At 38.5% G+C, this 23,257-nt stretch overlaps 2 protein-coding genes across 4 annotated transcripts in view; one reads left to right on the top strand and one right to left on the bottom strand.

Annotated features, from left to right (window-relative positions):
• pacsin1a (protein kinase C and casein kinase substrate in neurons 1a) overlaps positions 1-1,600 on the bottom strand; it is a 55,101-nt gene extending 53,501 nt beyond the window's left edge. For 2 of the 3 annotated variants that reach the window (XM_077601846.1, XM_077601915.1), the window contains exon 1: positions 1,198-1,600. Coding sequence is in view for 1 of the 3 variants with exons in the window: in XM_077601710.1 (XP_077457836.1) it covers positions 903-961 (59 nt within the window). In the remaining 2 variants the exon portion in view is untranslated. Of the gene's footprint in view, positions 1-902; positions 1,063-1,197 lie in introns of those variants that run through there. The other variant, XM_077601710.1, reaches the window with a different exon arrangement.
• An 8,652-nt stretch (positions 1,601-10,252) lies between these two features.
• On the top strand, positions 10,253-13,066 carry smim29 (small integral membrane protein 29). The gene is made up of 5 exons (XM_077613145.1): positions 10,253-10,418; positions 10,927-11,219; positions 11,361-11,386; positions 11,484-11,589; positions 12,050-13,066. The coding sequence occupies exons 2-5, from the start codon at positions 11,115-11,117 to the stop codon at positions 12,110-12,112; spliced, it is 300 nt and encodes a 99-aa protein (XP_077469271.1). The 5' UTR covers positions 10,253-10,418; positions 10,927-11,114; the 3' UTR covers positions 12,113-13,066.
• Positions 13,067-23,257: the final 10,191 nt, after the last annotated feature.

The following is a 23,257-nucleotide window of genomic DNA, read 5'->3' as shown; positions in this document are numbered from 1 at the left end:
TCAGTGTAAAGACTATATAGTTCATTTTTAGATCAGATCTGGTTCGTCTATTACCATCATCGGCAGCCTAAGAGTTAATCATTTCTTCCCTGCAATAAATCTTCTGTAATAGTATGATCATCATCTCTCTCTTGGGAGCACCTTGGTTCTTGGCAGACAGCCACCCAACCAACCAAACAGAATATTCAGGACCGCGGATAGTTCCAGAATAAGCGGCTTGTTCGTTTGCTTCTGCGATACCCTTTGGAAAATGACTGGTCTCGACGGAAAACAAACACACGAACGCCCCTGAGGCTGCCTGCTATGCGTCTTCCGAGGGGCTTGGCTGGTATTATTTTTTTAGCTGCACCATTTAGTTCGAACAGTTCCTTACAGTATATCTCACCATGCAACAAAAGCTCTAATGTGACCACATTGAAACTGCAAGCATTTTACGTCAAGGCTGTATTTTATACAATTTGAAAGACCACATGCAAGCCCTCCAAAAAACGAATGTGCCTCTTACTGCTGCTCGTTGGCTAGAAAGGCAAAAATGAAAAACAATGACACGAGAGAAGGCTCCTACTGAGCTGTGACAACCAATTACATAACAGCACAGAGGACCGCTCTCGTTTATAATTCCTATCAGATACGCACAAATATCCAACAGCAAATATAAAATATAGGGTTTAAAGGCGACAATTTCACATCTACTGATGTGCTGGTAATTGAATTCAACTTGAAATCCCCGAGTTTGTGCAAGAATAGGGAAAGAAATTGAGTACAAATGTCCATCCTCCTTCCCAGACATGGCCACCATCTCCATCTACTACAATAACATTGCAACAGCCCTTGAGGACACAACCAATTCTGTAAATGCAGAAGGATAAAAATAAAATTTAAAATAAAACCCATTGACTCACCATTGCAGTTTAATCCAGAGAAAAACACCAATACACAAAGAAAACGAGATACAAATCATTTACTATATTTCATACATTTGATTTTACTGCCGGGTAACGAAACCCCGACATGACGTTCCTCTTGAAAACAACACAGTTTATAACAACGCATGCATAATTTATAGACGCTAGCGCATTGCCCGTGAAAATGCATTTTAGCCGTGGTGAAGGGGGGGGGGGGGGGGGGCAACCGGGGAAAATGATCCGATGAGATTCCGTATTATGATGCTGTTATGTTAGTGGCGTACTTGCTTACCAGATACACGCCGCTTGCTTGCCGATGTGTACCGAATGGACGTCGCCTCGTCTGCAAATGATTCACTATTTCCCCTTGCGCTGACAGAAGGTGACCCTGCGTCCTCCGCAAGACTCTGCAGCCTGATCACGATGCACGCAGTAAGAGGGAGCTCCACACCAAAGGCGCGACGTGGGAGGATGGCCCCGTAGTCTTTTTTTCAATTTCAATTCTTTTTTCAATTTTTCAATGTCTTTTTTTCCACAAACTGGCTGCAAGAATGGGGATGGTGCACAAAAAATGTTTTAGTTATTCATTCAATGTTCAGTTAGGATCATTCTTTCAAGTGAGATGTCACCAAGTTGAACCCGACCCTGTGAGATAAACAGAGGAATTGGTTCATATGAACGTGATGGATTGGTCTCCCCAAAGTGGGAGTTTTAACATGGGGAGAGCCCCACATGCGACTTCCACTTTCAAACCAATTGCTGAGTAGATGGAAGGAGGGGCGTCACGTCCGGGCTTGCCAAACACGCCCACTTGCCACTTACTGCAAGGAGTTGTGTGGGTGTGGAGCCTATGGATTCATTTGAAGAGTGTTCTCAGTATACAGCAGTGGCGGGCGGTGCATTTTCTGGTAGCGCCTTCAACGTATCAATCCAACCCTCAAAAACTATTTTATGGCTATAAAACCTCTACTGCAGCTACAGCTGCGACACATAAAAAATAATCAATAAATTAATGCACAAAAATTGGGTAAAATCCACTTCCTAGCAGCATTTCATGATTAAATACAAATACTGGAGCTTTTCAGACATTAAAACCAGGCCAGGGGGTGATTTTCCCGGGAAAAGACAGCGATGAACGTCATGGACGTATGGGCAAACATTGCCCGAAAATGGGGTAAAATCCAGCCGAAAACAGCATTTATTGATTAAATACAAATACTGGAGCTTTTTAGACATCAGAACCGGGCCCGGAGTATCATTTCCCCGGTAAAAAGACAGCGATGAACGTCGATACGTCCATACGTGAAATGACAAAAAATGCACTAAAACTAGGTAAAATCCACTTCCTAGCATCATTTATTGATTGAATACCAATACTGGAGCTTTTGAGACATTACGACCAGGCCAGGGGGGTGATTTTTCCCGGGAAAAGACAGCGATGGACGTCAATGTTGAAACGCCAAAAATTAAACTGGGGTAAAATCCACTTCCTAGCAGCATTTTGTGATTAAATACAAACACTGGAGCTTTTCAGATATCAGAACTTGGACCACAATTGAAATATTATTTAGGAATATAGCCATATTTTACTCACCAAAAATCCTTTTTACACAATATCCATCCTCCTTTCTTTCTTCCTTCTTTCCTATCGCCATCGAAGCTAATGATGAAAGTCGAGCCTGTCCTGTCATATTTCCGGCATAGTCCGTTTAAATCAACACAACAATATACTATTAGCTTGTGGAGCTAAGTTAGCGCGCTGAAAGTGCCCCACACACCATTTTCCCGGCTGTAACAGGCTTGCTAGCTTTGGAGTTGACCGCCTTTTCTTAATGATGTCCATTTTTTTCTGGAAAAGTCCGTCTGGAAACGTCTGGAAAATAGCTTTGTGAGCAAACAGAATCCATTTGTTTTTGCTTCTGTCGGCCATTGTGGGTGGAGTTTGCGATCTTGGCTGCCTCGGGTACTGCTTTGGCCCGCCTACTAGCCAATCATAGTTTGTGAAAGCAATGACATGTCCCAGCCAGCAAAATGCTAACGCCTATGAAAAATCATTGTGGGGTTGCCAACTCGAAATCTGATTGGTTAAAAGCAACAGTCTAGTTTAATGCAGCAGAGCCCGCAAGAACTGATTGTGCAGGCTTTGAGGCAGATCTGATCTGGCAACAAATAATGGCTGAAATGTGATTGGTTAAATGCTTCAATATGAAAACACACATTTGGAAGCAGTGCAACCAGGGGGAAAAGCAATGAAAGGAAGCTAACAGGCCATTTGGAATAATAAGTATTGATGGACAAAATATAATATGATTCAGATATTTCTTAGGCCAGCAGAGAAGGCCTGGAAGGCCCTCCCTGACGGCCCACCACTGGTATACAGTAATACCTTGACATACGAGTGCCCCGACATACGAGGAATTTGAGATACGAGTAAAATCCAGAGCAAATATTTACCTTGAGATACGAGACAAATTTTGAGATACGAGCATTTGAGACAGCCAGTTGGCCAGGCTTATGATTTCACCACACTGTCTCTTTCGCCCCATCTCCCTTGTGCAAAGATCTCTACGAGCACCGGGCTCATGTTTTTTTTACATTAGTCAGTGCAGAATTAAGGGAAACACAATGAATCCAAAGCAAGCCGGTGCAATGAAGGCTAGTGAGAAGAAAAGGCATATGATGACAATCAATATTACGCACGAAATAATCGAAAAACATGTGTAGTGTGCGGGTGACTGAGCTGGCTCGCCAATAAGTATGGAGAAGCAGGAAGTTCGCCGAAAGCCGCTGTGGAATACATTAACCTCTTTGCCTTGGTTATTGCACAAGAAGGTTTTAAATTTAGTGTAATGTAAGATTAAAACTTTTTTAAGTGTGTGTATAGGAATCTAAGTTCATTTAAGTTATATTTAAAGTTTGTTGCGTTACGAGCGCATCCGTCAAGTGACTCCCTCGTTCTCGCTCTCTCTCTCTCCCCCAGCCACGAACTCCCCGTTGTATAAAATAATGCCTCATTTTATTATTAAACATCATAACCGGTAGTTATTTCTTACTCTGTTAGTAGATGATGAATCGAGCTAGTAGCTGTTAGCATCAGGCCGTTTTACATCCCCCGGGAGTTCTTGCACGTTATCGTAATAACTGCGTATATACCTCCTTCCGCTGATGCGGCAGTCGCTCGCGAGCTGCTTCATGCCACTGTGGCTGTAGACGTCACACCCCCAGTCTCTCCTTATCTCTGGTGATTTTAACCATGCTTCCTTGCCTTCTACTCTCCCCACCTTCACTCAGTATGTGAAGTGCCACACCAGGGAATTAAAAAAACTCTGAACCTGCTGTATGCCAACACAAAGGAGGCATACAGCTCAGTCCCCCTGCCCCCACTGGGCCGCTCAGACCACAACCTGGTCCATCTGATCCCCACCTACATCCCTATGGTGAGGAAAATAAAACCTACCACGAGGATCATACAAAGATGGACCGAGGAGACCAACATGGTACTGAGGGACTGTTTTGAGACCACTGACTGGGAGGTGCCGTGCAATTCACATGGGAAAGACATTGACAGCTTGACCCACTGCATCACAGATTATATTAACTTCTGTGTTGAGAACATGGTGCCCTCCAAGAAGGTCTGTTGTTTCTCCAACAATAAGCCGTGGGTCACCAGGGATCTAAGGGCCCTCCTGTACAAGAAGAAGAGGGCTTTTAGGTCTGGGGAGAAAGAGTCTGAAAATGGTCCAGGAGGAGCTGAAGAGAGAGATGAGGAAGGGAAAGACCATCTACAGGAGGAAGCTAGAGAACCAACTCCAGAGAGGCAACACCAAAGAGGTCTGGAGGAGCTTGAGGACCATTTCGAGCCATGGAGGCAACTGTGACCGGACATTTCGTCGACGGACACTTTGTCGCCGGACGCTTCGTCCCCGGACGGTTCGTCGAACGGACGCTTCGTCGCCGGACAATTCGTCGCCGGACACTTCGTCGCCGGACACTTCGTCGCCGGACAATTCGTCGCCGGACAATTCGTCGCCGGACAATTCGTCGCCAGACAGTTCGCCTAACCTTAACCACTATTAAAGAAGACAAAGGAAATTCACATATTCTTTATTAAATAAAATAAAACAGCAAAAACTCGCTCGGTAACACAAACACTAACATTTGGGCGTGTGCGTACTAAATGGGCTCGTCTCTAAACCCACTACGCACGAAACGGTTCCTACGTTGAGCGCTCCATTTAAAAAATAAAAGGCAATAAATAAAATTATTTTATTAAAAATTTTATTAAAAAGAAGACAAAGGAAATTCACATATTCTTTATTAAAGAAAATAAAACAGCAAAAACTCGCTCGACAACATAAACACATTAACATTTGGGTGTGTGCGTACTAAATAGGCTCGTCTCTAAACACACTACGCACGAATCAGTTCCTACGTTAAAAAAGTTCCTACGTTGAGCGCTCCATTTTTAAAATAAAAGGCAATTAAACAAATATTTTATTAAATAGAAGACAAAGGAAATTCACATATTCTTCGTCGTCTTCTTTTTTTCGCTTGGTATTCCCATAGGTATCATGTATACAGAGTAGATTTCCGATGCGCGTTGTGAGGCAACGGAGCTAGACGTCGTCGCTTGTCGGCCATTTTAAGAACAGGCCCATTTGCTCCTATTAATAGAGTCAATAGAATTTGTTCTTTGAAAGGACAATAGAGTGCTTGATTTAAAATCAAACGTGTGCGTCTATATCAAAGTCAGAGATGCAGTATTTTTGGCATACTTCATAATAAATATCAGCATCCAGTCAGAATCGTAGCCACATCAATTCGCGATTAAAAACCAAACAGTTAATAGTAATTTAGTGGAGTAACTCAGTGCCCCTCGAGGAACCGTTTTGTGCGTAGTGTGTTTAGAGACGAGCCCATTTAGTATGCACACGCCCAAATGTTAATGTGTTTGTGTTGTCGAGCAAGTTTTTGCTGTTTTATTTTCTTTAATAAAGAATATGTAAATTTCCTTTGTCTTCTTTAATAGTGGTTAAGGTTAGTGGTTAAGGTTAGGCGAACTGTCTGGCAACGAACTGGCCGGCGACGAATTGTCCGTCGACGAACTGTCCGGCGACGAAATGTCGAGGCAACAGTGAGAGAGACCCGGAGTCCAGAGACAGGGAGTGGGCCAATGAACTGAATCAGTTCTTTAACAGATTCAGTCCTGCCCCCACTCCCCTGACCCCCCAGACCAGAAGCAACTATCCCCTCTTTTTCCTCCTCCTCTTCCTCCCCCTCTTCCACCGGTCTCTGCATTACTGTCGATCCGGTGATAAAACAGCTAAAGAAGATCGAGGCAAGGAAGGCTACCGATCCAGACGGCCTTAGCTCCAGACTACTGAGAGACTGTTCGGATCAGCTTGGCAAAGTGATTCTGCATATTTTCAACCTCAGCCTCAGTCTGCAAAAACTTTCTGTGTGGTCCCAGTTCCAAAGACTGCGAACCCCAGGGAGCCAAACCACTTCAGGCCGGTAGCATTAACCTCTCACCTGATCAAGAGTGAAGACATTGGAGAGAATCATCCTCAATCATCTCAGCCCCCTGATGAATGCAGAGTTGGACCCTCTGCAGTTTGCCTATCGTCCAGGCATTGGTGTGGAAGATGCTACCACCTACCTGATGCACAAGTCTCTTTCACACCTGGAGAACACGGGAAGCACGGTGAGAATGATGTTTTTTGACCTCTCCAGTGCGTTCAACACCATTCAGCCGGTCCTACTGAGAGGGAAACTGGAAGAGGCTGGAGTAAGGAACCACCTAGCCACATGGATCATCGACTTCCTCACTGACAGACGACAATATGTGAGACTTCAGGACTGTACGTCTGATGTGGTAGCTTGCAGCACGGGGGACCCACAAGGCACAGTGCTCTCCCTACTCCTCATCTCCCTCTACACATCAGACTTCAAACATAATACAGACACCTGCCACCTCCAGAAGTTCTCGGACGACACCGCTGTTGGTGATGGCCAGAGCCGCCGGTACTCGGACAATTCGCCGAAAGACGTTTTGGAGATCACGCAGAACAGTACGTGACAGAAGAAATAGAGAAAATAAAGTAGTAGTAACAGTAAGTACTACTGTAATGAAATTGTAAATCCAGAAATCCTACTCCAGAAAACTTACGTCAGCATAGAAAACGTTGAGATTAATCTTTGAATTAAGGTTCTCAGCAAATCATTTTGAATATATATTTCCTAAAATAATGGGAAATTATTTAAAATTAAACTAGAAGTAAAAGTGTGTTCCATGGCATTTTCAGGTATTGTTTTCTAAGCCCTCTTGTCTGTCCAAGGCACTTAGAATTTCACATAAGTCTTCTAGTGTTGTTTTTTCTCAGTGTCATAAATCAATCCCCAGCTTTGATAAATTACATTGCGTGTCCAAATGGCTACTACTTTAAACGCAAGGATAAAATAAAAAATATAAAAAATTGGCAGCACATTGTAGTACGTACTTGTATTTAGAAATATGTCCAGTGGGGGGCAGTACATGCCCTTGTTATTCCTAAATGAATGTTATCTGTAACGGGCCGTATATGGCGCGGGGGCCAAGGTTGAAAAACATGTACACACACGATCCGGGGGCGGGGCGACCACGCAAATCCCGTTTCGGCGAAATGTCCGTTCGGCGACCTGTCCGTCGGCCAAACGTCCGTCGGCCAAACGTCTTTCGGCGAATCGTCCGGTCACGCGCTACCTAGTGAGGAGACTACAGTCCTTTGGAGTGTGCAGGACAATGACGAGGACTTTTTACGACACTGTGGTGGCATCTACAGTGTTTTATGCAGTGGTCTGTTGGGGATACAGGAGCACGGAGAGGGACAGGAACAAGCTGAATAAGCTGGTCAGGAGGGCCAGCTCTGTTCTGGGCTGTCCTTTGGCCTCTGTGGAGGAAGCGGGAGAGCGGAGGATGCTGACCAGGATGATGTCCATCATGGACTGCACCTCCCACCCCCTGCATGAGTCTGTGGAGTCCCTCCGAAGCTTTTTCAGCAATAGACTCCTGCACCCTCATTGTCATTGCAGGAAGGAGCGCTTCCGCAGATCCTTCCTCCCATCAGCTGTCAGGCTCTTTAACAAAACAAATGGCTGAGTGTTAAGACCTACCGTATATACATGTACATCTGTGTATGTATGAATGTGTATGTATGTATATATGTGTATGTATGTGTATAAAATAATATGAAACTAATAATGATGTGCAAAGTAAGTTTAATAGTAAAGCAAAGCATTTCTTCATTGCAAGCAAACATACAATAATTTGAAACTAATAATGTTGAGCAAAGTTAGTTTAATAGTAAAGCAAAGCATTTCTTCATTACAAGCAAATGTATAATAATATGTGCAATAAAGGCAAGATGTGTTTATGTATTTCAGCAACACGCTTATTTATTTATATATTTTTTCATGTATTTATTTATTAACTTACTTATTACCTATCTATTTATGTCTAAAATGCCTTTCCTATATCTGCATCCTCACCCTCTTGCTACTGTGTCAACAAAATTTCCCGAATACGGGATGAAAAGTTATCCAATCCAATTACAACCAAAAAAAAATATATTTTTCTATTGTAATACCCTATTTTTGTGTTTTTTTAAAGGGTGGGAACGAATTAATTTGTATTAAGTTCATTTCTATGGGAAATGGGAGATACGAGTAAATCGACATACGAGCTCAGTCCCGGAACGGCTTGTATCTCAAGGTACCACCCTAGAGGACAGTCCTCAAGATGCGCAAATGCTACAAAACGGGTCCATACAACAACAACATAGAACAGGGGTCGGGAACCTTTTTGACTGAGAGAGCCGTAAACAATTAATATTTTCTAATGTTATTTCTTGAGAGCCATTCTCGGAATTGAAAAGTAAAAATACATGAAAGTGTAATTTTTTTTTGTCATTTCATCACTTTTAACGTACAAAAAGTATCGGATTTCTTTTGACAACATTGTTATGTGGTGGCTTACAAAATCAGTATCAATTATATCATGCATGCAGAAGAGTAATAACAAACACAATTATGATTAAAATAGGGGTACAGGTAGTGTCGACGGCACAGTGACGCTCTTGTTAGTGCATTCGGGACTCAGCTCTCTCACCAATGATTTCCATATTTTACCTCACAGGTTAGTGGAGAGCCATATGTACCCATGGAAAGACCCACATATGGCTCCCGAGCCATAGGTTCCCTACCCCTGACATAGAACAACCATACAACAAAAAGAAATTTTGTTTGGGAAAGCTTATACAATCTGAATCTGTATCTCTGTGTACGTAGAACAGGGGTAGGGAACCTATGGCTCGGGAGCCATATGTGGCTCTTTTGATAGGTGCATACGGCTCTCCGCTAAACTGTGAGGTAAAATATGGGAACCACTGTTGCGAGAGCTCAGTCCTGAATGCATCAATAGGAGCGTTGCGTGATCATTGTGGCGCCGACACTACCTCTAGTGTGGCTTTAAAAAAAAATCCATTAGATTCTTTTGCATCTATACTCCCATTGATTATCATCGATAGATCTCAGAGAACGTTTGTACTTTAAAAGTGGTGACATTACTACAAATAGCACACATTTTAGTGTGGTTAGCGTGTGGGCCTCACAGCTCTGGGATCCTGGGTTTAAATCCAGGTCCGCCCAACTGCATGGAGTTTGCATGTTCTCATTCGTGGGTTTCCTCCGGGTACTCTGGTTTTCTCCCACATTCCAAAAACATGCATGGTAGGCTGATTGGACACTCTAAATTGCCCCTAGGTATGGGTGTGAGTGTGCATGTTTGTCCGTCTCTTTATGCCCTGTAATCGGCTGCCCACTGATGCCTCTGGCCCGGAGACAGCTGGGATAGACTCCAGCACCCCCCGCGACCCTAATGAGTATAAAGCGGTTCAGAAAAGGAGATGAGATGAGATATATTTAAGGTGGCCCGGTGGATGAGAGGTTAGCACGTCGGCCTCACAGTCCTTGGAGACTTTCGTGCATGTCCTCAGTGTGTGGAGTTTGCATATTCAGCCCGGGTTCGCGTGTTTTTTCTAGGTACTCCGGTTTCCTCCCACACCACAAAATAATGGAGGGTCGGCTGGTTAAACACTTTAAATTGTCCCAATGTATGAGTGTGAGCATGTATGGTTGTCCATCTCCTTGTGCCCTGCGATTGACTCGCCACCAAATCAGGGTGTCCAAAGTCAACTGGGATAAGATCCAGCAACGCCCGCGACCCTTGTGAGGATAAGTGGTTCAGAAAATGAATGAATGAATACATCGCAAATGACAACAAAGGGTTAACATGCCCGCGGTAAAAAAAAAAAAAAAGAAGAAAAGAAAAAGAAATGGAGTATGTACTGCAGACCTGTACTGTCAGGGTGCTTTATTTTGAAATAAGCTCTCTTTTTGTCGTCAATGCAGCAACTAGCTTACTCAATATAAGCTGCTGCGGAAGAAACACAAACAAAACGACGTGATTCACGGAAGGTGAGTGGCAATTCAACTAGTATTACCCCGAAACGACGACGCCTCACTGTCAACCGATGAGATGCTAACAGTAGCTTTGGGTAAATGGCTAGTCTTCGAATTTTTATTAGGTTAAACAACTGCTGAGGCAGCAGGGGCTACGACTGCAACATTAGCGTGAAGCTAACCGGTTTGGACGCGCGACAAAATGCGATACTTTGCAAGCCGGAAGTGCGCTCCTAAGACCGCGCTGCGTTGTGGACAGGTCAGGCAAGGAAGTGGCATCCATTAATGTGAGAAAACTCTTTTGAAAACCCCGTTCCAAAACTCGATTTGAATAGGTTATCTCGTTTCATTTTTCAACGCAACTAAACGGTGCTGACATTTAGTATTTAACTTTTACAATCAACATGCAACTATCTTATTTATCTTCGCTCCATTATGATCTGATGTCAATTACAATGTATGTTTACATGACTTAACCATTCACTGTATACTTTTACTGCCCTGTGGGGTTTGTCTTGTAAAGGAGGAGCAGTGATATCATATGGGAGTCACATGGATGAAAAGGAAAAGGATGAGGCCTGATCAGCAAGGGGCCAGTTTGAGGAGAAAGCCACTGCACAGTGCATGTCTCCCTGGGAGGGGAATTGCTGTTTTCTGTAGAGGTCCTGCATAAGCAGCCCACCCTTTTACCCTTTGGGCCGATTATATGCAATGAATAGTACCACCCCATCACCCATCATTAATGGGGATGTGGCGGTTGGATATGTGTTGATTCCATTCATCATCATCACCATCATCGGAATAGCTGTAGCAGTGGTAAGTTCCCAAATGAAATGCAGTAAAACACACACGCACAAAATTCTATAAGTACCACCATCATGTCTGACATATTACTGTAATGGCAATAAAGACAATGCTGAGTAACAACTTATTTATATCTGTGGGTTGTGTTTTCAGATCTTGTACATCCGCAAAAAACAAAGGTGAAGATATAATTTCAGGTTTTAGATTAAACCTCAACTCGTTTTAACTTTCCTCCCATCTAAAACTACATCTTTCTGTGGAATGCTGTCTTCCCAGACTTGACAGACTCCGCCATCAGCTGCTACCAATCTACTCATATGACCCATCTGAAGAGGTGAATGAAGCTGAACAAGAGATGCTTTGGCGAGAAGACGATACCAGAGTAAGACAAACTTATATTTTCCACTTGTATGTTGTGTTTAAATGCACACGTCAACTAATACATTTGTCTTTTTTTAAATCTGTGGTTTTCCTTTCTTGCTTCATATGTGCTGTGCTGTGGACATGGTGATATTTTTCTTCTCACAGCTTAGTTCCTCTAACACGGGTAGGGAACCTATGGCTCGGGAGCCATATGTGGCTCTTTTGATGGGTACGTATGGCTCAGGAGCCATATGTGGCTCTGTGAGCTAAAATATGGAAACCGATGGTCAGAGAGCCGAGTCCCCAACACACCATTAGGAACGTCACGTCGGCACTGTGGCAATGACACTACCAAAACTACTACTAAAACATTTCCGATTTCTACATTTGTTTGTTAGTGAAAGAACACTTCAGTTTTTGGGCTGTAAATATTGTGCTAAAATGTAAATAGGGATTAACCATGTTTTCTCTTTTGTTAGGTTGTTCAAGGTTGGGCAAAAAGTTATCAACAACGACGCCCTCTTCTGACCAAAAATGCTTGAAGGAACCAAACCATGGAAGTACCAGATAACACCACTTAAACAATGTATTTTTGTTCCCCACGTTATCTTGAAGTACCACAAGTGCGTCGTTGGTTGTATATTTGATGAGTCATTTAAGCTTCAACATTTTCATTGTTTCATGTATGAAGAGCTCTTACTGAAGTTCAGTGTCCAATGTTAAAACTGGTTTAACTGTGCAGCCAGGAAATGGTTACCTTAGTGAACAATCTGGACCTATTAGAATTCATTCTCGACTGCAGATTTTGTGAAATCTTACAAAAACACCTTCAAATAAAACATCTATGGGTTAGAATAATCCTCTTTCTGAATAATTGAGCTGCTAATAATTGATTGTGTATGTGTGTGTGTGTGTGACTTTCCAATTGACAGAAGAACTGAATGCTCTCTATTTTGCTTTTATTTACATTGAAAACATGAACAGTCCTGTCGGGTATTTTGGTGTGATTTTGCCCAATCCAATGAGTTGCATGAAAACCTCAAAATGAACTTAATAAAAGAGGGTGTGTTGTTTTGAATGACTCCTACTACAAACATGTTATATGTACAGTAAATGGAACCAGTGCAGATTCATCTACCAAGTGCAGGACCATCACATAGAAAAGGGGTGGCCAACTTTGGTCCTCGAGGGCCCCTATCCAGTGTTTTCCATGTCTCCCTCCACCAAAACACCTGAATCAAATAATCAGGATCGTAATCACATTTCTGGACAGCTTGCTGATGAGTTGGTCATTTGATTGAGGTGTGTTGGTGGAGGGAGACATGGAAATCAGACTGGATAGCGGCCCTTGAGGACCAGAGTTAGGCACACCTGAGATACAATATATCAGTGGTGTGCCGTCAGGGCCTTCAAGGCCTTCTCTGCTGGCCTAAGAAATATATGAATCATATATTATATTTTGTCCATCAATAGTTATTAAATAATTCCAAATTGTCTGTTAGCTTCCTTTCATTGCTTTTCCCCCTGGTTGCACTGCTTCCAGATGTGTGTTTTCATATTGAAGCATTTAACCAATCATATTTAAGCCATTATTTGTTGCCAGGGTTAGAAATCTGCCTCAAGGCCTTCACAATGAGTTCTGCAGGCTCTGCTGCATTAAACAAGCATCGATAAGACTGTTGCTTTAACCAATCAGATTTCGAGTTGGCAACACCACAATGCCTTCTCGCAGGCGTAGGGATACGTCATCGCTTTCACCAACTATGATTGGCTAGTGATAGAGTGGACTAGCCAGAGCTAACAAACTGTATCTGGAGCGAGCTCCACAAGCAAATATATTGTTGTGTTGATTTAAAGCCATTTTCAAGACGGACTAAGCCAGAAATACGACAGGACAGGTTCGGCTTTCAGCATTAGCTTCGATGGCGAAAGAAAAGAAGGAAGAAAGAAAGGAGGATGGATATTGTGTACACTTAAAAAGGATTTTGGGTGAGTAAAATATGGCTATATTCCTAAATAATATTTCAATTGTATGACATTCCCTGGGAAAGTCATCCTCTGGGCCCGGTTCTGATATCTGAAAAGCTCCAGTGTTTGTATTTAATCAATAAATGCTGCTAGGAAGTGGATTTTAGTGCAATTTTTGCCAGTTCACCATGGACGTCCATCGCTGTCTTTTCCCGGGAAAATCACCCCCATGGCCCGGTTGTAATGTCTGAAAAGCTCCAGTATTTGTATTTAATCACTAAATGCTGCTAGGACGTGGATTTTATCCCATTTTAGTGCAATTTTTGCAGTTTCGCCATTGACGTCCATCGCTGTCTTTTCCCGGGGAAATCACCTCCCTGGCCCGGTTGTAATGTCTGAAAAGCTCCAGTATTTGTATTTAATCAATAAATGTTGCTAGGAAGTGGATTTTACACCATTTTAGTGCAATTTTTGCCGTTTCGCGTAAGGACGTATAGTCGCTCATTGCTCTTTTTTTCCCGGGGAAATGATAATGCGGGCCTGCTTCTGATGTCTAAAAAGCTCCAGTATTTGTATTTAATAAATAAATGCTGTTTTCGGCTGGATTTTACCCCATTTTCGGGCAATGTTTGCCGGTACGCCATTGACGTTCATCTTTTCCCGGGAAAATCACCCCCCCCCTGGCCCGGTTGTAATGTCTGAAAAGCTCCAGTATTTGTATTTAATCATTAAATGCTGCTAGGAAGTGGATTTTACCCAATTTTTGTGCATTGGTTTATTGATATTTTTTTATGTGTCGCAGCTGTAACTGCAGTAGAGGTTTTATAGCCATAAAATAGTTTTTGCTGAAGGAGTCACTAGGAAATGCACGGACCGCCACTGCAATATATACAAGTTGTTCTTTGTGAATAAAGCAATAAATGTGTTTTAGCCAGGTTCTTTTTGTTGAATGTTCATGTTCTACTTTGCAGTCTTTGAGGCTCAAGTTTTCCTCTAAAAATGCTTAAGTTTTACAATTATACCAAAGGTGTACTTGATTTTGAACCATTGAATTCTACCTGAATTACTTATTTATCAATTGGTTTGCACTGAAATGAGTACTCACCTTCAAGATATTCTTTCTGTTATTAGTCCTGGATTTTAAGCGTCTGAATAAAATATTCCTGTCAAAAAATCCTTTCCCTTTCTGAAAATAAGTGTTTTTTTACTGCATCATTACATTTGAAGATAACTTGAAAATTGCATTTTTTTGCATTACTACAGTAATACCTTGAGATACAAGCTTAGTGCATTCCGGGACCGAGCTCGTTTGTCAATTTACTCATATGTCAAATCAATTTTTCCCATAGAAATGAACTACTGTAAATTCAAATTAATTCATTCCCACCCTCTGAAAAAAACATCAAAAACTTCTTTTTATTGGTTCTAATTCACCACCTACTCACTAAGTAACAAATACCTATCTAGTGGTTAAGATCTTAAATAATAAAATGTGACTACTCAGTATAGACAGACAGCGCAGACGAGAGAGAAAGGACAGGGGGCTTGACGGAGGCAGTCGGAATATAACATAAACTTTAAATTCAACTTAAATGAACTTAGATTACTGGACACCCACAGTTAAAAATAAATTTTAATCTTAAATTACACTAAATTTAAACCTACTAATTGTGCAATAACCAAGGCAAAGATGTTAATTGGATAACTTTTTTTTTTTATTCATCCCGTATTCGGGAAATTTCGTTGTCACAGTAGCAAGAGGGTGAGGATGCAGGAATAGGAAAGGCATTTTAGACATAAATAGATAGGTAATAAGTAAGTTAATAAATAAATACATGAATAAATATATAAATAAATAAGCGTGTAATGTATTCCACCGTGGCTTTCAAGGCGGAACTTCTTGCTTTTCCATGCCTCAGAACTGAGTGTTCATTTCGTCCAGTTATCTCATCTCATTTTCTGAACTGCTTTATCCTCACTCGGGTCATGGGGGGTGCTGGAGCCTATCCCAGCTGACTTCAGGCCAGAAGTGAGGCCGATCAAAGGGCACAAGGAGACAAACAACCATTCACGCCCACACTCATACCTAGGGGCAATTTAGAGTGTCCAACAGCCTACCATGCATGTCTTTGGAATTTGGGAGGAAACTGGAGTACCTGGAGAACCCTAACCCTAACCCACGCAGGCCCAGGGACAACATGTAAGGAGCAGCTCGTTTGTCCCTCCTGGCTTGCCGTTAGGCTAGAGCAGCCGCGAGTGATTCTTGATTACTTACTGATGTGGGTATTTAAGCACCACAGAAGTGGTAGTCGGATCGTCCTGCGTGACACTGCATACATCGCTGCAGAGGTACTGTTTCTCCATGCTCCAGTTTTGTTTCGTTTTGGGATGTACAAGTCGTTGTTATTTTGTAAAGCTTTTTGAGTCATTAAAGTTACTGTCATGAGCACAGTTCTTCTCGCCCCCTCCTGCTTCCCCGCTACTGGGTCCAAATCCCTCCGATCGCGCCATGACGTCTCCACACAAACACCACACAGGTCCCCCACTCTGAGGCCGACGTGTTAACCACTCAGCCGCCGGGCCGCCCTTTGTCCAGTTAGTGTTTTTTCAATTATTGAACCAGCCATGATTCGCTTTGAAGGGTTTTTCAGATGTTTGCTTTGCTTTTAAGTCCATGTAGATTCCGCTAGCTTTTTTTACATATTATCGACTCGGTCACACCATCTCTGGCTGTTTATCTTTTATCCATATTAAAAGAAGGCTCTTCATCTCGTTATGAATGTCAATGCTCAGCTTGGAAATGATAGTTAGTCCTTTGGAAGGCTTGATATCCTTTATACCATCCTTCTGCTTAACCTCCTAGGACTTAGCGTCCACGTGTGGACATCACATTTTTGGTTGTCACAAAACTACCATGTTAAATGTTGAACTACATGGGCCTGGTGTCCAATTATGATGTGGACATCATTTTTCTCAGAAACTACATAATCATGTAAAAAGATAATTCTTTGTTTTTACACTCATCAGGTCCCAATTAGCCTAAATATTAAAGAGAAGATAAAAATGCATGCCTTGCAAGAGTTTGGGTCTTAGGAGGTTAAGGAGGGTACATTTTGTCGAAATACTCCTCTCGTATTGGCGAGCCAGCTCATTCACGCATACACCACTCATGTTTTTCGATTATTTTGCACTTAATATCGATTGTCATCATACGCTTTTTTCCCTCACTACCCTTCATTGCACCGGCTTGCTTAGGACCCATTGTTTTTCCCTTAATTCTACTCTGATTAACACAAAAAAAGACATAAATGAAATGCAACCTGTACACCCAGTGCTCGTATATATTTTTACGCGAGGAAGATGCAGCGATATATATATATAGATATATATATATATATATATATATATATATATATATATATATATATATATATATATATATATATAGATATATATATATATATATATAGATATATATATATATATATAGATATATATATATATATATATATATAGATATATATATATATATATATATAGATATAGATATAGATATAGATATATAGATATAGATATAGATATAGATATAGATATATAGATATAGATATAGATATAGATATATATATATAGATATATATATATAGATATAGATATAGATATAGATATATATAGATATAGATATAGATATAGATATAGATATAGATATATATATATATATATATATATATATATATATATATATATATATATATATATATATATATATATAACTGTAATGCTTTGACATACGAGTGTATATGTCTCATCTCATTTTCTGATCCGCTTTATGCTCATTAGGGTCGCGGGGGATGCTGGAGCCAATCCCCGGATCGGAGGCGGGGGACAACCATGCACACACACCCATACCTGGGGGAAATTTAGTGTCCAATCAGCCTACCATGCATGTTTTTGGAATGTGGGAGGAAACCGGAATACCCGGAGGAAACCCACACAGGCCAGAACATGAAAACTCCACACAGATGGTTCAGAAAAATGCATATACCTAGTAAAGGATAGAAAACTAAGTGAAAACAGGTTTTGGGTAAAAATATATGAAGCAGCTGTATAAAACACTGTACCACCAATATAAAAATGACAATAATGCAGAAAGAAAGAAATCTAAAACATATAGAAAAACTGATGCCGAAATATTGTTTAGTTTAACAAATCTAATGCAGAAGAAAACACGGGGAAAAATATCTAGCCAGTGCAATTCATCTCATCTCATTTCATTTTCTGAACCGCTTTATCCTCACTATAGTTGCGGGGGGTGCTGGACCCTATCCCAGCTGTCTCCGGGCCACAGGCGGGGGACACCCTGAACGGTGGCCAGCCGATCACAGGGCACAAGAAGACGGACAACCATAAACTCTCACACCCACACCTAGGGACAATTTAGAGTGGAGTACCCAGAGGAAACCCACGCAGGCCCATGGAGAACATGCAGACTCCAGGGGTAGCGCCTTCTGCTATCGGAATCAATCCAACCCTCAAAAACTATTTTATGGCTATAAAACCTCTACTGCAGCTAGAGCTGCGACACATAAAAAATAATCAATAAATCAATGCACAAAACTGGGGTAAAATCCACTTCATAGCAGCATTTCATGATTAAATACAAATACTAGAGCTTTTCAGACATTAAAACCAGGCCAGGGGGGCCAGTTTCCCGGGAAAAGACAGCGATGAACGTCAATGGCGTACGGGCAAACATTGCCCGAAAATGGGGTAAAATCCAGCCGAAAACAGCATTTATTGATTAAATACAAATACTGGCGCTTTTTAGACATCAGAACCGGGCCCGGAGTATCATTTCCCCAGTAAAAAGACAGCGATGAACGTCGATACGTCCATACATGAAATGACAAAAAAATGCACTAAAATGAGGTAAAATCCACTTCCTAGCAGCATTTATTGATTGAATACAAATACTGGAGCTTTTGAGACATTACAACCAAGCCTGGAGCTTAAATACAAACACTGGAGCTTTTCAGATATCAGAACCGGGCCCACATTTGAAATATTATTTAGGAATATAGCCATATTATACTCACCAAAAATTCTTTTTAACTGTACACAATGTCCATCCTCCTCTTTCTTCCTTCTTTCCTATCGCCATCGAAGCTAATGCACCGACCACCACTGATATACACATACACATATACACACATATATACACATACATCTATATATATACACTCATATATACACATAAATCTATATATATACACACTCATATATACACATACATATATATATATATACACTCATATATACACATACATATATATATATATACACTCATATATACACATACATATATATATATACACTCATATATACACATACATCTATATATACACTCATATATACACATACATCTATATATATACACACTCATATACACATCTATATATATACACATATATACATACATCTATATATATACACTCATATACATACATCTATATATATACACTCATACACATACATCTATATATACATACTCATATATACACACACATCTATATATATACACACATATATATACATGTATCTATATATACATACACACATATATACACATGTATCTATATATACATACACACATATATACACATGTATCTATATATACATACACACATATATACACATGTATCTATATATACACACACACATATACACATGTATCTATATATACACACATATATACACATGTATCTATATATACACACATATATACGCATGTATCTATATATACACACATGTATCTATATATACACATATACACACATGTATCTATATATACACACATATACACACATGTATCTATATATACACACATATACACACATGTATCTATATATACACACATATACACACATGTATCTATATATACACACATATACACACATGTATCTATATATACACACATATACACACATGTATCTATATATACACACATATACACACATGTATCTATATATACACACATATACACACATGTATCTATATATACACACATATACACACATGTATCTATATACACACACATATATACACATGTATCTATATACACACACATATATACACATGTATCTATATACACACACACATATACACATGTATCTATATATACACACACATATACACATGTATCTATATATACACACACATATATACACATGTATCTATATATACACACACATATACACATGTATCTATATATACACACACACATATATACACATGTATCTATATACACACACACATATATACACATGTATCTATATATACACACACATACACATGTATCTATATATACACACACATATATACACATGTATCTATATATACACACATATATACACATGTATCTATATATACACATGTATCTATATATATATACACACATATATACACATGTATCTATATATACACACATATATACACATGTATCTATATATACACACATATATACACATGTATCTATATATACACACATATACACATGTATCTATATATACACACACATCTATATATACACACACACACGCATCTATATATTCACACATATATACACATGTATCTATATATACACATACATATATACACACGTATCTATATATACACATACATATATACACATGTATCTATATATACACATACATATATACACATACATATAGACACATGTATCTATATATACACATACATATAGACACATGTATCTATATATACACATACATATAGACACATGTATCTATATATACACATACATATAGACACATCTATATATACACATACATATAGACACATCTATATATACACATACATATAGACACATCTATATATACACATACATATAGACACATGTATCTATATATACACATACATATAGACACATGTATCTATATATACACATACATATAGACACATGTATCTTTATATACACATACATATAGACACATGTATCTATATATACACATACATATAGACACATGCATCTATATACACATACATATATACACATGCATCTATATATCCACACATATGTATCTATATATCCACACATGTATCTATATATACACACATGTATCTATATATACACACACACACACACACATCTATATATACATACACATGCATACACATACATACACACATACATACACACATACATACATATACATGTATATATACATATATTCATATATATATATATATATTCATATATATATATATATATATATATATATTCATATATATATATATTCATACATATATATATTCATACATATATATATTCATACATATATATATATATATTCATATATATAGATATATACAGACAGAAAATGGAAACCACCGCTCTTTGCAAAAGTTAAAAACATTTGAGGATGTAACGTTTGAAAATTATTTTCTATTCCCCTTAAATTACTGTTATTGATCGTTGTCAAATACATGGATACATATACATATGTATATACACATATATATGTATATACACACATATATATGTATATACACATATGTATATACACATATATGTATATACACATATATGTATATACACACACATATATGTATATACACATATATGTATATACACACACATATATGTTTATACACACATATACATATATATATGCATGTATATATATATGTGTGTATACACACATATATACACACACATGTATATGTATATACACACACATGTATATGTATATACACACACATGTATATGTATATACACACACATGTATATGTATATACACACACATGTATATGTATATACACACACATGTATATGTATATACACACACATGTATATGTATATACACACATGTATATGTATATACACACACATGTATATGTATATACACACACATGTATATGTATATACACACACATGTATATGTATATACACACACATGTATATGTATATACACACACATGTATATGTATATACACACACATGTATATGTATATACACACACATGTATATGTATATACACACATGTATATGTATATACACACATGTATATGTATATACACACATGTATATGTATATACACACATATATATGTATATACACATATATGTATATACACATATATGTATATACACACACATGTATATACACACATATACATATATATATGCGTGTATATATATGTGTGTATACACACATATATACACACATGTATATGTATATACACACACATGTATATACACACACATGTATATGTATATACACACACATGTATATGTATATACACACACATGTATATGTATATACACACACATGTATATGTATATACACACACACATGTATATGTATATACACACACACATGTATATGTATATACACACACATGTATATGTATATACACACACATGTATATGTATATACACACATATATATGTATATACACATATGTATATACACATATATGTATATACACACACACATGTATATACACATATACATATATATGCGTGTATATATATGTGTGTATACACACATATATACACACATGTATATGTATATACACACACATGTATATGTATATACACACACACATGTATATGTATATACACACACACATGTATATGTATATACACACACACATGTATATGTATATACACACACACACATGTATATGTATATACACACACACATGTATATGTATATACACACACACATGTATATGTATATACACACACACATGTATATGTATATACACACACACATGTATATGTATATACACACACACATGTATATGTATATACACACACACATGTATATGTATATACACACACACATGTATATGTATATACACACACACATGTATATACACACACACATGTATATACACACACACATGTATATACACACACACATGTATATACACACACACATGTATATGTATATACACACACATGTATATGTATATACACACACATGTATATGTATATACACACACATGTATATGTATACACACACACATGTATATGTATATACACACACACATGTATATGTATATACACACACACATGTATATGTATACACACACACACACATGTATATGTATATACACACACACATGTATATGTATATACACACACATGTATATGTATATACACACACACACATGTATATGTATATACACACACACATGTATATGTATATACACACACATGTATATGTATATACACACACATGTATATGTATATACACACACATGTATATGTATATACACACACATGTATATGTATATACACACACATGTATATGTATATACACACACATGTATATGTATATACACACACATGTATATGTATATACACACACATGTATATACACACACATGTATATACACACATATGTATATACACACATATATACACACATATATATGTATATATACACACACATATAAATGTATATACACACATATATATATATGTATATACACACCTATATATGTATATACATGTATATACACACATATATGTATATACACATATATATATATATATATACACATACATATACACACACATATATTTATATATATATACACACACACACATATATACACACATACATATATACACAGAAAATGGAAACCACCACTCTTTGTAGAAGTTAAAAACATTTGAGGATGTAACGT

The sequence above is a fragment of the Stigmatopora argus genome, chromosome 1 (genome assembly GCF_051989625.1).
Source record: "Stigmatopora argus isolate UIUO_Sarg chromosome 1, RoL_Sarg_1.0, whole genome shotgun sequence".
NCBI lineage: Eukaryota > Metazoa > Chordata > Actinopteri > Syngnathiformes > Syngnathidae > Stigmatopora > Stigmatopora argus.
The sequence above is the reverse complement of the archived record's forward strand: the minus strand, read 5'-3'. Positions and strand labels throughout refer to the sequence as shown.